Source organism: Chelonia mydas, chromosome 11 (genome assembly GCF_015237465.2).
Source record: "Chelonia mydas isolate rCheMyd1 chromosome 11, rCheMyd1.pri.v2, whole genome shotgun sequence".
NCBI classification, from domain to species: Eukaryota; Metazoa; Chordata; order Testudines; family Cheloniidae; genus Chelonia; species Chelonia mydas.
Window position 1 is genome coordinate 44,522,943 of NC_051251.2, and position 14,660 is coordinate 44,537,602.

At 37.2% G+C, this 14,660-nt stretch overlaps 1 protein-coding gene across 1 annotated transcript in view; it reads right to left on the reverse strand.

Annotated features, from left to right (window-relative positions):
- The window catches only part of TTN (titin), a 309,138-nt gene that overhangs the window by 115,241 nt on the left and 179,237 nt on the right, over positions 1 to 14,660 (reverse strand). Inside the window, exons 151-158 of the mRNA XM_043525559.1 lie at positions 13,572 to 13,649; positions 13,232 to 13,312; positions 12,412 to 12,498; positions 11,990 to 12,073; positions 11,616 to 11,699; positions 4,844 to 4,939; positions 3,786 to 3,863; positions 1,463 to 1,543 (exon numbers count right to left, since the gene is read on the reverse strand). Coding sequence (XP_043381494.1) covers positions 1,463 to 1,543; positions 3,786 to 3,863; positions 4,844 to 4,939; positions 11,616 to 11,699; positions 11,990 to 12,073; positions 12,412 to 12,498; positions 13,232 to 13,312; positions 13,572 to 13,649 — 669 coding nt within the window. The remainder of the gene's footprint in view (positions 1 to 1,462; positions 1,544 to 3,785; positions 3,864 to 4,843; positions 4,940 to 11,615; positions 11,700 to 11,989; positions 12,074 to 12,411; positions 12,499 to 13,231; positions 13,313 to 13,571; positions 13,650 to 14,660) is intronic.

A 14,660-nucleotide genomic window follows, 5' to 3' on the forward strand; every position in this document is an offset into this window, starting at 1 on the left:
GTGGTGGTGGTGGTGGGGGGGGGGGAAGGGTGAGAAAACCTGGATTTGTGCTGGAAATGGCTCTACTTGAGGATCACTTTAGATAAGCTGTTGCCAGCGGGGGAGTGAGGTGGGAGGAAGTTTTGTTTCATGGTCTCTGTGTGTATATAATGTCTTCTGCAGTTTCCACGATATGCTATGCATCCGATGAAGTGAGCTGTAGCTCACGAAAGCTCATGCTCAAATAAACTGGTTAGTCTCTAAGGTGCCACAAGTACTCCTTTTCTTTTTATAAATGTTTTATCAGTAACAGATAATTTATTTTTGCAGACATAAGAGAGAAGCTTTTAGGAATCCTTCATGACATTTCTGGTATTCTGAATACATAATAGATTCACCAACTGAAAGCCACACTACCAGTTAATTTTCAACATTTTTTGATGAAGTACCTAAACCACCCTTTAAATGCTTACTGTGCTTGATAATTTGAATTATGGTATTAATGCTGACATTTCTTGTGAGCACAAAAATAGTGTATTATGAGTTATTTTTAAATGATGAATTAGAGTGGATAATTATGCACTAACTCCTGAAATTACAAACGAATTTCAGGGCCAAAATGGTCGATTCTGGACCAAACTCCAATTGACTTCAAAAAGAGCAGGTTTGAGCTATTTTGTTGTTACCTTTTGCAAGGTAAATTGTATATCTTATAGATCGTTTTTAGTCTACCATAAGTAAAAATATCTCTTATAATCATTACCTAAAGAGCTAGAGACTTTTAAAAAAGAATTATACATCTGAAATTCCACTTTGATTTCAGTTAATATAAAACAGCAGGAAAGATAATTCAGTGGAGCTATTGGTTCCCCTCTGTATAGCATGCTAAAAAGCAAATGAGCATGAGTGCATTGGGAAAGCCCCAGTCTTTGCATGAAAGGAGTGGCCAGTGCTGCCTGCCCTTCTGAGACCATGGAATGACCCCAATATGAACTCTGCATGGTCAGATATTCACAGGAGTGGAAAAGAGTGCCAGACTGGAATAGGGAATAATTGATCATGCCAGCTTCCCTCCAACACAGTGGATATCCAAGCAGAAGCCCCATTGGGGAAGGGCAATCAGTCATTGGTTGCTAGGTAGCCACCCACAACATGGCTCCTGAATTAGTGCTACTGCCAAGATGGAGGGAATGGGGTCCAGAGAACAGCATGAAGAGGAAGAGTCTCCCAGGGGATGTCCTGATATTCTCAGTGTTTTGCTCTGCTTTCCTTGTAGATCCTTTGGATCTACTGGATTTTCAACTATTCCTCCTGCATGCACCCACAAACTCCTTCACCAGGAAATGAGCCTCAGGCAGCATTTAGCTCATGTAATTTCCCACATAAGTTTCTCTGGGAGGGCAAAATGCAGTCCTAGCGCAGTGTTCCTTTGGAATACTTAGGGAATGGATTTGTGTGCTTATATCATGACCAATTACTGTACCTTTTTTAAGAACAACTTCTTCCTTTGGTGGAGGGGTAACTTCAGGAAGTATTCTGCGGCCTTTCTTTTCAACTCCGGGCACTTAAAAGAACATCATTTCAAAATAAGTTCATAGCAGTAATAGCAGCCATCCAAATACACAAACCAAATGCTGCTTTACAATAGAACATTCAATACAGAAGATAAAACAACTGAAATGGATGCAGATTGTTTTACTTAATCTTTTTTCCTGGAATATCTGTATATGCTTGTTTTATGGATCCAAGACTAGTAAGAGATTTTCACAAAAATAACAAAATAAATGTACGAGTCTGAGAAACCCACAAAAGCTAAGAACTTCAAAGTTAAGGGTTAAAGGTAAAATTCTTCTCTCTGTCAACATCGTGGATCTCATCCCTGATATTCTACTCTCCCTACAGTTGCAGGTCCTACTTACCTATCTACCTGGACTGTCTGTCTATGGTATTTATAAGATGCCTGCCACCTTAATTTCTAAGTTCTGAATAAATTTAGGAGGAAGAAAAAGAGCCCAATTTTTTTTTCTCTCACGCTCTCTTGCAGGAATTTCACTTTTGGCACTGTACCTTTTAATTTCTGTTTCACTAACTTCTTCATTTTTGTGTAGTCCCCCTTTCTGAAATTAACTGCTATGGTGTTGGGCAGCTGTATGGTTTTCCCTGCCACAAGGATGTCAAATTTAATTATATTATGGTCACTATTACCAAGTGGTCCACCTATATTCAGATCTTGGATCAGATCCTGTGCTCCACTTAGGACTAAGTCAAGAATTGCCTCTTCTCTTGTGGATTACAGGACTAGCTGCTCCAAGAAGCAGTCATTTAAGGGGTCAAGAAACTTTATCTCTGCATCCTGCACTGAGGTGACATGTACCCAGTCAATATAGGGATGTTGAAATCCCCCATTATTATTGAATTTTTTATTTTTATAGCCTCTTTAATCTCCTTGAGCATTTCACAGTCATCATCATCATCCTGGTCAGTAATATATCACTATTTTTATTACCAGAGCATGGAATCACTATCCATAGAGATTCTATGGTACAGTTTGGTTCATTTAAGATTTTTACTTCATTTGATTCTAACTTTATTTCCCATATAGTGCCACTCCCCCACCAGCACGACATGTTCAGTCCTTCTGATATATTTGTACCCTGGTATTACTGTGTTCCATTGATTATCCTCATTTCACCAAGTTTTCAATATTCTCATTTAATATGAGACACTCTAGTTCATCCATCTTATTACTTAGACTTCTAGCATTTGTATATAAGCACTTTAAAAACGTGTCACTTTTTAGCTGTCTGCCATTACATGATGTAATTTAATGGGACTCTTTTTCATTTGAGTGTTTCTCATCAGATCCTACCCGTATTTTATCATCTTCCACCCTCTCCTCCTTACTAGGACATCTTCATTAAAAGATCCTCCCCAGAGGGATGTCTGTGTCTGAAACACATGCTCCTCTGCACCTGTTGGCTTTCCCCCAGCCCTTAGTTTAAAAACTGTTCTACGACCTTTTTAATTTTAAGTGCCAGCAATCTGGTTCCATTTTGGCTTAGGTGGAACCCATCCTTCCTGTATAGGCTCCCCCTTTCCCAAAAGTTTCCCCAGTTCCTAATAAATCTAAACCCCTCCTCCCTACCATTGTCTCATCCACGCATTGAGAACCTGCAGTTCTGCCTGTCTAACTGGTCCTGTGCCTGGAACTGGAAGAATTTCAGAGAATGCTACCATGGAGGTCCTGGACTTCAATCTCTTACATAGTAGCCTAAATTTGGCCTCCAGAACCTCTCTCTTACCCTTCCCTATGTCGTTGTACCACGACCACCGGCTCCTTCCCAGCACTACACATAAGTCTAGCTAGAAGTCTCAAGAGATCTGCAACCTTCACACCAGGCAGGCAAGTCACTGTACGGTTCTCCTGGTCATCGCAAACACAGCTATCTATGTTTCTTATTTATTTCAACTGCAGTAGAGCTTTATACCCCAAATAGAGTAGTGTGGATCCCCATAATTAATCCCACTTTAATATCCTTCCCTAATACAGCTATCTAGCACATCCACCAGCTCCTGAATTACACAGTGGGAAAGGAAGGTGCAATTAAATCTAGCAAAACGAAAGACATTGAACACAGAACAACAAAGACAGATGACATCTGGACAACATCTTCCAAACATTTAAAAGAGAAGTTCTTAGGAGCATACTACAGAAGATGAATTTCAAGAACTACAATCTAGTGCCCACCAGAGACAGGAATGAGAAAATACGATTCCCCTCCCTCTCCCACCCGTATACTAGATACCTTTAGCAGGGGTGAGCTCCACTTTCTCTGGAGCCTCAACAGGTTTTTCAGGCACAACTTTCTTCCTTGGTGTGGGAGCTTTAAAGAAGACAGTTTGATTTTTACTACCTACATCCTTAGAATGAAACTAATTTAAAATGAGAAAAAGAAAAAATCCTTGTGCTAAAACCCACCAAACACCCCACCAACAAATAACTGATTAACACTAGCAACATAACAAAAGAAAACAATGGACACAAACTACAGAGTTCTTTCTAAGCAGCTGTTCCAAAGGTGTAATGGGATCTTTAACGACCACATTTGTATAACAGCTCCAGCAACATACTACCCTCGAGAACCATGCTGGGGATAAGAACATAAGAACAGCTATACTGGGTCAGACCAAAGGTCCATCTAGCCCAGTATCCTGTCTTCTCACAGCAGCCAATGCCAGGTGCCCCAGAGGGAATGAACAGAACAGGTAATCACCAAGTGTTGCCCATTCCCAGCTTCTGGCAAACAGAGGCTAGGGACACCATCCCTGCCCATCCTGGCAAATAGCCATGGATGGACCTATTCTCCATGAATTTATCTAATTCTTTTTTGAATCCTGTTAGTGTCTTGGCCTTCACAACATCCTCTGGCAGAGTTCCAGAGGTTGACTGTGTGTTCTGTGAAAAAATACTTCCTTTTGTTTGTTTTTAAACCTGCTGCCTACTAATTTCCTTTGGTGACCGCTTTTTTTCAGTGTGAAATAATGTACAAATATGTTATCATATTGTGCTAAGATCTTTTTCAAAGATTAGAACAATTTAAAATAAAGCAACTTTTTCATAAATTTCTTCATTTTAACTGAAAACCACACAAATTGACTGGACAGATATTTCTGAAAACTAATAACAGATAAACGATTAGTAAGGAACATCATTAGACTGAAAACAACAGAAACAAGCCCTGAGTTAGGCTAAAAGTAATATATTAAAAAGCCCACTTTTCAAGAGGAGCAAATTATAATTAAAATGCGTTATATTGAAGCATTCAGTAAAACTGTTAATACTGATTTCAGTAGCTTCTTATACCTTTCAGTTGAACTTTTTCCATCTTAAATTCCTCTTTTGGCGGAATAGGTACCCGTGGCTTTGGTTTTTCAGGAATCTTCTTTTCAGGTTCTGGCTCTTGAAATAATATTGTGGCAGATTTAGAATACATCTACTATCATAAAGTCATATGAAGAACATATAATGTACCAAAACCTCCATTCTGCTTCCATGGCAAAACTCTCATTGATTTAAATGGAAGCATAAAAAGCCCTAAATAAATGTTTGTTGCTTGCACATAACGTGAATGTCCAGTATGAATTATAAAAGCACACTACTAACATGGGAACAAAAATACATGAGGAAAACTGAATAACGGGAAGACTATTATAATTAAATTACAATGAATTGAGAATTTAGAACATATTCACACATACAACAACACAAGGAGAAAAACTGGGACTTAATACAAATAAAACATATTTGTGGAGAACTATGAAGCAAGATGTGCACAATTTTGAAACGAAGGTGTGCATTTGACTATGGCTACTGTATATACCTTTGGCTGGTAAAACCTCTTCTACTACAGAGAGCTCTTCTTCTGCTGGAGAGAGCTCTTCTTCTGCTGGAGAGAGCTCTTGTTCTGCTGGAGAGAGCTCTTCTATTTCTGAAATAGAAGCAGGTTCTGGTTCTTCAGGTTCAATCTTCATGGTGACTTCAGGGACTTTAGAGAATATTGACAACTAGTATAAGACTGCCGTTTAAGACTCAGTCATATGAAGAATTATACAAATATCACAAAGATACATACGGCAGGAAAACTACTTCAACATACGCATTCACAGAGATACAGACACACACACTTCAAACTAAGTACATGTATAATATTTGTTCCATGGTTAATTTGGCTGTTTACACATTTCTTTTTAAATTACTGGTGCATTCACATCTTAGTGAGTGATCTGTGTGGGAGGGAAGATTTTGATCTCTAAATAATCCGGGATTAGTTATGGCTCTCAGAAGAATTTTGGTGCACATTTCTGCTTCTGAGTAGCAGAAGTTAGTCTGTATCCACAAAAAGAAAAGGAGTACTTGTGGCACCTTAAAGACTAACAAATTTTAAATTTGTTAGTCTCTAAGGTGCCACAAGTACTCCTTTTCTTATTTCTGCTTCTGTATAGTGACAGTTTTATGTAACATTACATTGGCAGGTGATTTGTTGTTGTCGTCGTTGGAAAAAAATGAAGAATTCTGAACTAGATAGGACACAAGAACAAGAAATAACTTAATGTTTGCAAGAAAAAGCAATAACAAAAATGAGAATTGGAATGCTGCCAGCATACAATGTTGTTAATAATAGTTTTTATGAATGGATAGATTGCATCTTTATTGGGGGGACCTTCTTTTTTAGCCATCATTAAGAATACTTTTTCTTCAACAACAACTTCCTTAGGTACATTTGCCACTTGAAAAATATTTAGTAATTTTTATTATGACTGATATTCCACTGTGACAAATGCAACTATCACAGTTGATACAGAAAATGCACAGAACATGTTTACTTCAAATTGCACAGAGTACAATTTACAAATCTCATAACATATTTTGTTCTATCCTTTTTCTGTTAAATGCACTGCTCAAGAGAACAAGACAGATTCCTCTTCATGATGATGTCGATGATTACCATGTACCTGTAGATGGTGGAGGTTCTGGCATTTTAGGTACAGCAACAGATATTTTCTCTTCTGGGGCAGATTCCTTTGGCACATCAGGCACTTTAAAGGTATTAGTATCTTTTACTTGCATGAATATTAAGGATATGAACAAAACATTAAAAAGAACAATGAAACATAGGACACTGGGATATCAAACATTCAGATATTATAGTCTCTCTCTCTCTCTCTGTAACTAACACACACACACGTATAATTTACATGACAAAGATTCTTCTTTATGAAGATGTCAGTGATGACAGTACCTTTAGCAGGTGCAGGTTCTGTTTTTTTAGGCACAGCAACAGGTACTTTCTCTTCTGGGACAGCTTTCTTGGGCACCTCAGGCACTTTAAAGATATTAGTTCTGTTTACTTTTATGATTGTTAAAGATGTGTATGAAACATTAAGGAGAAACATTACACAAAAGTCATGGATATCAAAATGCATTTACAATGTAACATTCAAACACTGATTAGCTACTTACACAACAAACTTTCATACACACTACAGTTCACATGAAGACGACACTTTATATACCTCAGACAGCTGATAACAGACAGGAAAAAGTATGTTAAAATACTGTTCGAGAAGATGAAGAAGAAGAAGAAGAAGAAGAAGAAGAAGAAGAAAAGGTTCTATTACTAATCTGTACCTTTTGCTGGCGGAGATGCTGGTTTCTTTGGCACAGCAGTAGGTTTTGGTTTTTTAGGCACAGGTACTTTCTCTTCTGGGACAGTTTTCTTGGGCACCTCAGGCACTTTAAAGATATTGGGTCTGTTTACTTACATGACTATCAAGGATATGTACAAAACATGAAAGAGAATGATGAAACAGAGGACACTGAGACATTAATGATGGCCTCAATGTTCAGATACTATAGAGCCTCTCTCTCTCTCACACACGCACACACACACACACACACACACACACACACATTCTGTATCAATTACACAATGAGTACAAAGTCCATAACTGAAAAAAGGACAGGATGCAATATATTAAAGAATGTTCAAGAAAAGAGGACAAAGATGCTTCCTCATGATGACGTCGACGATGACATGTACCTTTAGCTGGTGGAGGTGCTGGTTTCTTCGGCACACCGATAGGTTCTGTTTTTTTAGGCACAGGCACTTTTTCTTCTGGGACAGTTTCCCTGGGCGTCTCAGGCACTTTAAAGACAATATTTCTGTTTACTTTTATAATTGTTAAAGATGTGTACAAAACAGTAAGAAGAACAAATAAACAAAAGTCATGAATATCAAAATGTATTTAAGAAGCAACATTCAAATACTGATTAGTCACTTAACATAACACACACTTACACACAGTACAGTTCACATGATGAATACACTTTACATATCTCAGATAGCTGATCACAGAAAGGAAAAAGGGTGTTAAAATACTGTTCAAGAAGAAAAAAGTAGTAATACCGATCTATCTGTACTTTTAGCTGGTGGAGGTTCTGTTTTATTAGGCGCAGTAATTGGTTCTCTCTCTTCTGGGGCAGCTCTTTCCAGTATCTCAGGTATTTTAAAGATATTAGTTTGCTTTGTATTATAGTATTCAACATATGTACAAAACAGTAAGAACAATGAAACATAGAAGATGAGATATCAAAAACATTAGAGATTCAATATTCAAACTTTGATTAGTCACTCACACTCTGACACTCAGTACAATCTACTCAATGAGTACAATTTACAAATCTCAGATAGGAGAAAATGTCCTTGTTAAATTAAGATGTTAACATAATGCTCAAGAAAATAAGACTAAGATTTTCTTCATGATGACATTGAGGATGACATGTACCTTTAGCTGGGGAAGGTTCTGGTTTTTTAGGCACAGCGATAGGCATTTTCTCTTCTGGGACAGTTTTCTTGGGCACCTCAGGCACTTTAAAGATATGAGGATCTTTTACTTTTATGAATGTTAAAGTTGTGTATTTGCAGAGAAGACAAACAATGAAACATAAAATATGGACATATCCAATACATTAATGAGGTCATGTTCAAACAAGGAGTCTCTCTCTCTCTCTCTGTCTCACACACACGGTACAACAAGGGTATCAAAGGCATTTTGTGAAAAGCTGAACTGCATTTTTACTTATGATACCTCTGTCTGGGTATGAATTAAGGTACATCTACCCAGTCTATGCACAGCAGTACTCAGATTGGAAGGGACTGCTCAAATATCAATAGTGAAATCTGACCTTTATGCTGTAAATAAACTTTAGTTATCAGCATTCACTGCGCAGTAATCTGTCTACACATTCCACATGGGAGTGGGGGAATAGAGGACATTCTACACTCCCTTATTTCTGCCCTTTCTTTCTATTCCTTCTATATCTACCTCTGTCTCATTCTTTTCTTGTTTTTGGATGTCTCCTCTTTTCTTCCCACTGCATTTCCTTCCCTGTATAAACTTCCAGCTTCATTGCTATCCGTTAGACTTCACTATCACCCTTTCCTCATTACATCCATTAAAATGAAAATTGCTACATTAATGTGTCATCATTATGCTTTAGAATTAATGCCGAGAGACTTCAACTGTGTATGTGTGTGTGTAGAGGGAGCAGGAGAGGAGAAGGAGTTAATACCTCTCACATACATTGCTTCAGGCTATCAGCAGACTCACAAAGAGAGCACAGCAGAAGTTAAGGGCATGTCTACATTTCCCTGAAGTTTGGACTAGGGGGAGTGGGTAGCAGTGCGGACCAAAGTGCTGCACTGTAACTCCCCTGTGTGGACACTGCAGATGTGAACTTAAAAGTCTTGAGTTCACATAGTGCAAACTCAGGACCTTTAAGTTTGCACCTGCAGCTTCAATACAGGGGAGTTACAGCTCAGAACTTTGGTACATACTTCTACTCTTATCCCCTAGTCTGAACTGTGGGGCAGTGTAGACACACCCTTAAACTGAGTTCAAATTTGGCAAGTTTTTCTCATAACAATATTTTCACTTTTTAAAAACACAAAATCTTAGATTCTGGGCGATCTGAATACGTGAAGCAGACCAGGAAAATATTTCCTGTGACCAGATACAGTAAATGAGTCAAGTATTTGACACCCCAGCCGTACAATTCAAACAAGTAGAATTTTCAAATCTCCGGTGGCAGAAAACGGACAGGAAAAAGTATGTGAAAAGTAATGATGGTGAAGAAAATGAGACAAAGATTTTTGATGACCTGTACCTTTCGCTGGCGGAAGTTCTGTTTTTAGAGGGACTTCCTCTTCTGGGACAGTTGTCTCAGGCATCTCAGGTACTTTAAAGATATTAGTTTGTTTCATTTTACAGTTATCAAAATGTGTGCAAAACATTAAGAAGAATGAAACATAGAAGACAGAGATATTAAAAACATTGATGATGCAATATTCAGGCTTTGATTACTCATTCACACTGTTATACTAAGCACTGTTTGCTCAGTGAGTACACTTTACAGATCTCAGATAGGAAAAAGTGGACTAGACATAAATGTTAAGATAAAGCTAAAGAAAATAAGACAAAGATTCTTCTTTAAGATAATATCCATGATAACATGTACCTCTAGCTGGTGGAGGTTCTGGTATTTTTGGTACAGCAACAGGTACTTTCTCTTCTGGGACAGCTTTCTTGGGCACCTCAGGCACTTTAAAGATATTAGTATCTTTTACTTTTATGAATGTCAAAGTTGTTTATAAAACAATAAGATGAACAATGAAACAAAACAAGGATGTATTCAAGACATTAACAAGTTCATATTCAAACCACATTTAGTCTCTCTCTCTCTCTCTCACATACACACATGCACACAGAGCACAGCAAGGGTATCAAACATATTGTGTGAGAAAGCTGAATTCCATTTTTATTTCTGATCCCTATGTCAAGGTACAAATGTAAGAATTTATGCCTCTCTCTACACAATGGGTAACTCCCAAATGGAGGATGAACACAAATCAGTCATGGAATCTGACCTTTATGTAGTAACTAAATTCTTAATTATAGTTATTCAGAGTTTTTTCAGTACTCTGTATTTACATTCAGCATCACATGGGGGAAAATAAACTCCCCTTTAGGATTATCACTATTTCTACCCTTTGTTTCTATTCTGTCCATGTCCCTCTACCGTTGTTTTGGTGAGACTCCTCTTTTCTTCCACCTGTAATTCCTTTCCTGCATTGCCTTCCCTACTCATTGGGCTTCCCTCTCACCCCATTCCTCATTTCATCTGCTACAATGACCCCTGATTAAATAATTAATTATTTTATTAAATAGCTACCATTGGGTTTTGGTCTTAATGCTCAAGTCAATGGAGGATGGGGAGGACAGAGTTATTTACATCTCTCTGATCCATTACTTTAGACTGCCAGCAGACTCAGAAAGACAGCACTGCATTAGTTTACATTGGGTTCACATTTAGAAAGTTTTCTGCACAATCATAAGGTTTTTTAAAAATATCAGGCCTTGAGTGTTTTGAATATGTAAACAATCATGACAAAAAATATCAAATGGCTAGATATATTCAGTGGACCACATGTTTGACACCCCTGGATTACATCTCACACATTGAGTAGAATCAACAAATCTCAGATATTAGAAAATGGACTGGACAGTCAGCTAAAAATTAGGTTTAAGAGGACAAGACTAAGGCTCTTCCTTATGACGATATCGCTGAGCACTTGTACCTTTAGCTGGTGGAGGTTCTGTTTTTTTAGGTACAGCAACTGGTACTTTCTCTTCTGGGACCACTTTCCTGGGCACCTCAGGCACTTTAAAGATATTAGTGTCTATTATTTGTATGAATTTCAAAGATATGTTTGAAATTTTAAGAACATTAAGGAAACATAAAACTCAGGGACATCAAAAACATTGATGATGTCAGATCTAAGCATCAATTTCTCTTTCATTTTCTCCATGAAATTTCCCCTGTGCATTGGTCTTCTTCTGGAGCTCTGTGCGTGGCTGAATTTCATCCTCTTTCTATTCCCACCCCTACACACATACCACAGCTTACACAACAAGAACAATTTACGTATCTCATAGCAGAAAGAGAACTGTATGTTCAAACAGTACTCCAGAAAATAAGAAAGATTATTTATGATTTCATCAGTGATGACATGTACCTTTAGCTGGTGGAGGTTCTGGTTTCTCAGGCTCTTCAACTGGTACTTTGTCTTCAATAACAACTTTCTTTGGCACCTCAGGCACTTTAAAATATTAATATTAATATCTTTCACTATGAGAAATTTCACAAATATGTTCAAAGTACTAAGAACAGAAAAACAACATAAAACACAGAGAGCTCAACAATGTTAAAGAACCTACCATATTCCACAATCAGTTTGTCTCACTTACATGTAATAAGTAGGTTTTACAAATCTCAGCCAACAGCAAGAGACCAGAGAAAGGTCTTTGCTGTTGTCTTTAAATAATGTTCAGAAGAAAAAGACTATGATTTCCTGCTATTGTTTTTTTTTTCTCCAATAATGACAAGTACCTTTAGCTGGTGGAGGTTCTGGTTTTTTAGGCACTGCAACTGGTATTTTCTCTTCTGGAACCACTTTCTTTGGTACTTCAGGCACTTTAAAAATATTAATTTATTTTTATGTTAAGAATGTCAAGTATACATACAAAGAGTTAAGAACAGAAAAGCTGCAATAAGAACACGAAACAGCATCAATGATGCCTGGCTTAAAAGTCTGATCTTACAGTACACATAGTACATGTTACACTATTTTACTCCACTGTTGAATGAGAATGATTTAAGTATAAAGAGGAGATGAGAATTCCCCCAAAACAAAAGGTATAAAATTGCAGATTACAGTGAGGAAAAAGATGGCTCAAAATTAATATTTAAAAAGTTACAACAGAAGGAACGAGATAAATTTTTGCCACGATTTTATCAATGACAATGTGTACCTTTAGCTGGTGGAGCTTCTGGTTTTTTAGGCACAGCAACTGGTACCTTTTTCTCTTCGGGGACAGCTTTCTTGGGCACCTCAGGCACTTTAAAGAAAGAATATTTGTTTTGGTTATTATAAGGAATTTTACAGATACATATAAAATGTTAAAACTAAGAAGAAAACACAAATTATGGAGATCATCAACAAAGCCATCAGTTTGACACACATTTATTGGTATTATCCTCCCTTCCACTAATATAAGCATTTTTCACTGTTATACCCTGTACTCTTCAGTACTTGCTGGATTTTCTTCTCTTTCTTGGTTAAATTATTCTGTCATTTTAGATTGCCATTTGGCTATGGCTGACATTGTCCATTTCACATATCTGCCCTTTCCCCCTAACATTTCATATCTCTACAACTTCTTTCCATCCACACATTGTGGGCCTCATCCTACCCCGACTGAAGCCACTTGGGCCTCGGTCATTCAGCATGTGCCTTGAGATTCTTTAAATCCCCTTTTGATCTGACCCTGTACTTAACATCAGTATTTCAGAAACAGTTGTCAGAGTCTTCCTGGAAACTTCTAATGTTTCTAATGCCTCAAGGACCACCCTCTTGCCTATTTTGTTCAGCAAATATCCTTAACAATCATTAACACTGATGAGAGGTTTTGTTAAACAACAAAGAGATTAGATCCCTCAAATGAATAGGTTTCTCACAATAAAAAATAAATAAGGCATGGCGATGCTTACTTAACATATAACATTTGCAAGAACATGGCAAAGGTCATTTTCTTTCCCACCCCCTGTTGTTTTAGCTGTGATGAGATGTACCTTTGGCTGGTGGAGCTTCTGGTTTTTTAGGCACAGCAATGGGTACTTTCTCCGTTGGGACTTCCTTGGGCATCTCAGGCACTTTAAAGAAACAGCATTACTTTCTGTTACATTTCAAAATTTCCAGGGTATGCAAATTATTAAGAACAAAAAGAGCAATCATAAAAGCGTATCAGGAACATTAGCAGTGTCAAAGAGTGATTTGTTATATACATATGCAGCTTGTTACTTCTATTTAAGAAATCTTTAAATGAGAAAGAAAAAAAAAACCCCAGCAACCATTAATTTCCAAGAGAAGAAGATATTTTTTCTTTATAACACCCCCACTGTTAATATGTACCTTTAGCTGGTGGAGGTTCTGGCTTTTTAGCAACTGGTATTTTCTCTTCTGGGACAGCTTTCTTGGGCACCTCAGGCACTTTAAAGATATTAGTGTCTTTTACTTTTATGAATTCCAAAGATACATATAAAATATTGTGAACAGAAAAGTAACAAAAAACAAGTGGACATGAAAGAACATTAAAGATGCTAAATATAAATACCAGTTGTTAACACAAACATTCTGTACAAATTACAAAGAGATGTTTTCATCACAAAATTTCCATTGGCCCATCATTCTTCTCGCCAAGGCATGGTTGCCAGAGCTATTCACAGGAACTTCAGTTGTTCTTAGTTAGCCAGTTGGTGGCACACCATCCAAATTGGCAACTCTAGAGACTCTCAATTGACTGGAGGAATCATAGCAACTGGCCCAAGGGTCTTCTGTTGCTCCCAGGCAAATCAATAACCAAATATCCACTAATATCAATGTGAGCTTTATCAAATGGGAACTTTGCAATATTATGATCTGCTGGTTGTGGATGGATTTGATGGACCTTGTGAAGGTATTTACAATGACTGTTGTTGGGGTACCATTAAAAACAACTAAATAGCAAATCCGTAAAATTGAGGCACCCCTCGAAATACAACACAGGAAAATTTGTAATGAAGTTTTTGAGTTATGAGTCACAAACAAAACCGGACTCTAGATGAAAAAGGCCTTTGAAAATACATGTTTAAAAAAAGATAAGAAATGCTAACATTAAAGAATCATTGTGTTTTCCATAACTCCCCCGACTTAATAGATTAAGTAGGGGACGATAACATACATGTTCTGACATGATATTGAAATATAAAAATGAAGAATTGTTAAATGGTAAGATTAAAAGATTTATTTGCTATATTAGAATGATTTGTAATTAAGGATAGTGAATGAGCATAGATAAGATGACAAACACTTAGCACAACATCTTGCTTGTCATAAATGGGGTTTTGCCAATTACTGTTTTACATAGAATTTCTGATTTGTTTAAAATGATATTATTGCTGGCACAATAAGTAATATGTTTTGTTGGAAGATATAAATCAGAGGTACACAAACATGTAATGA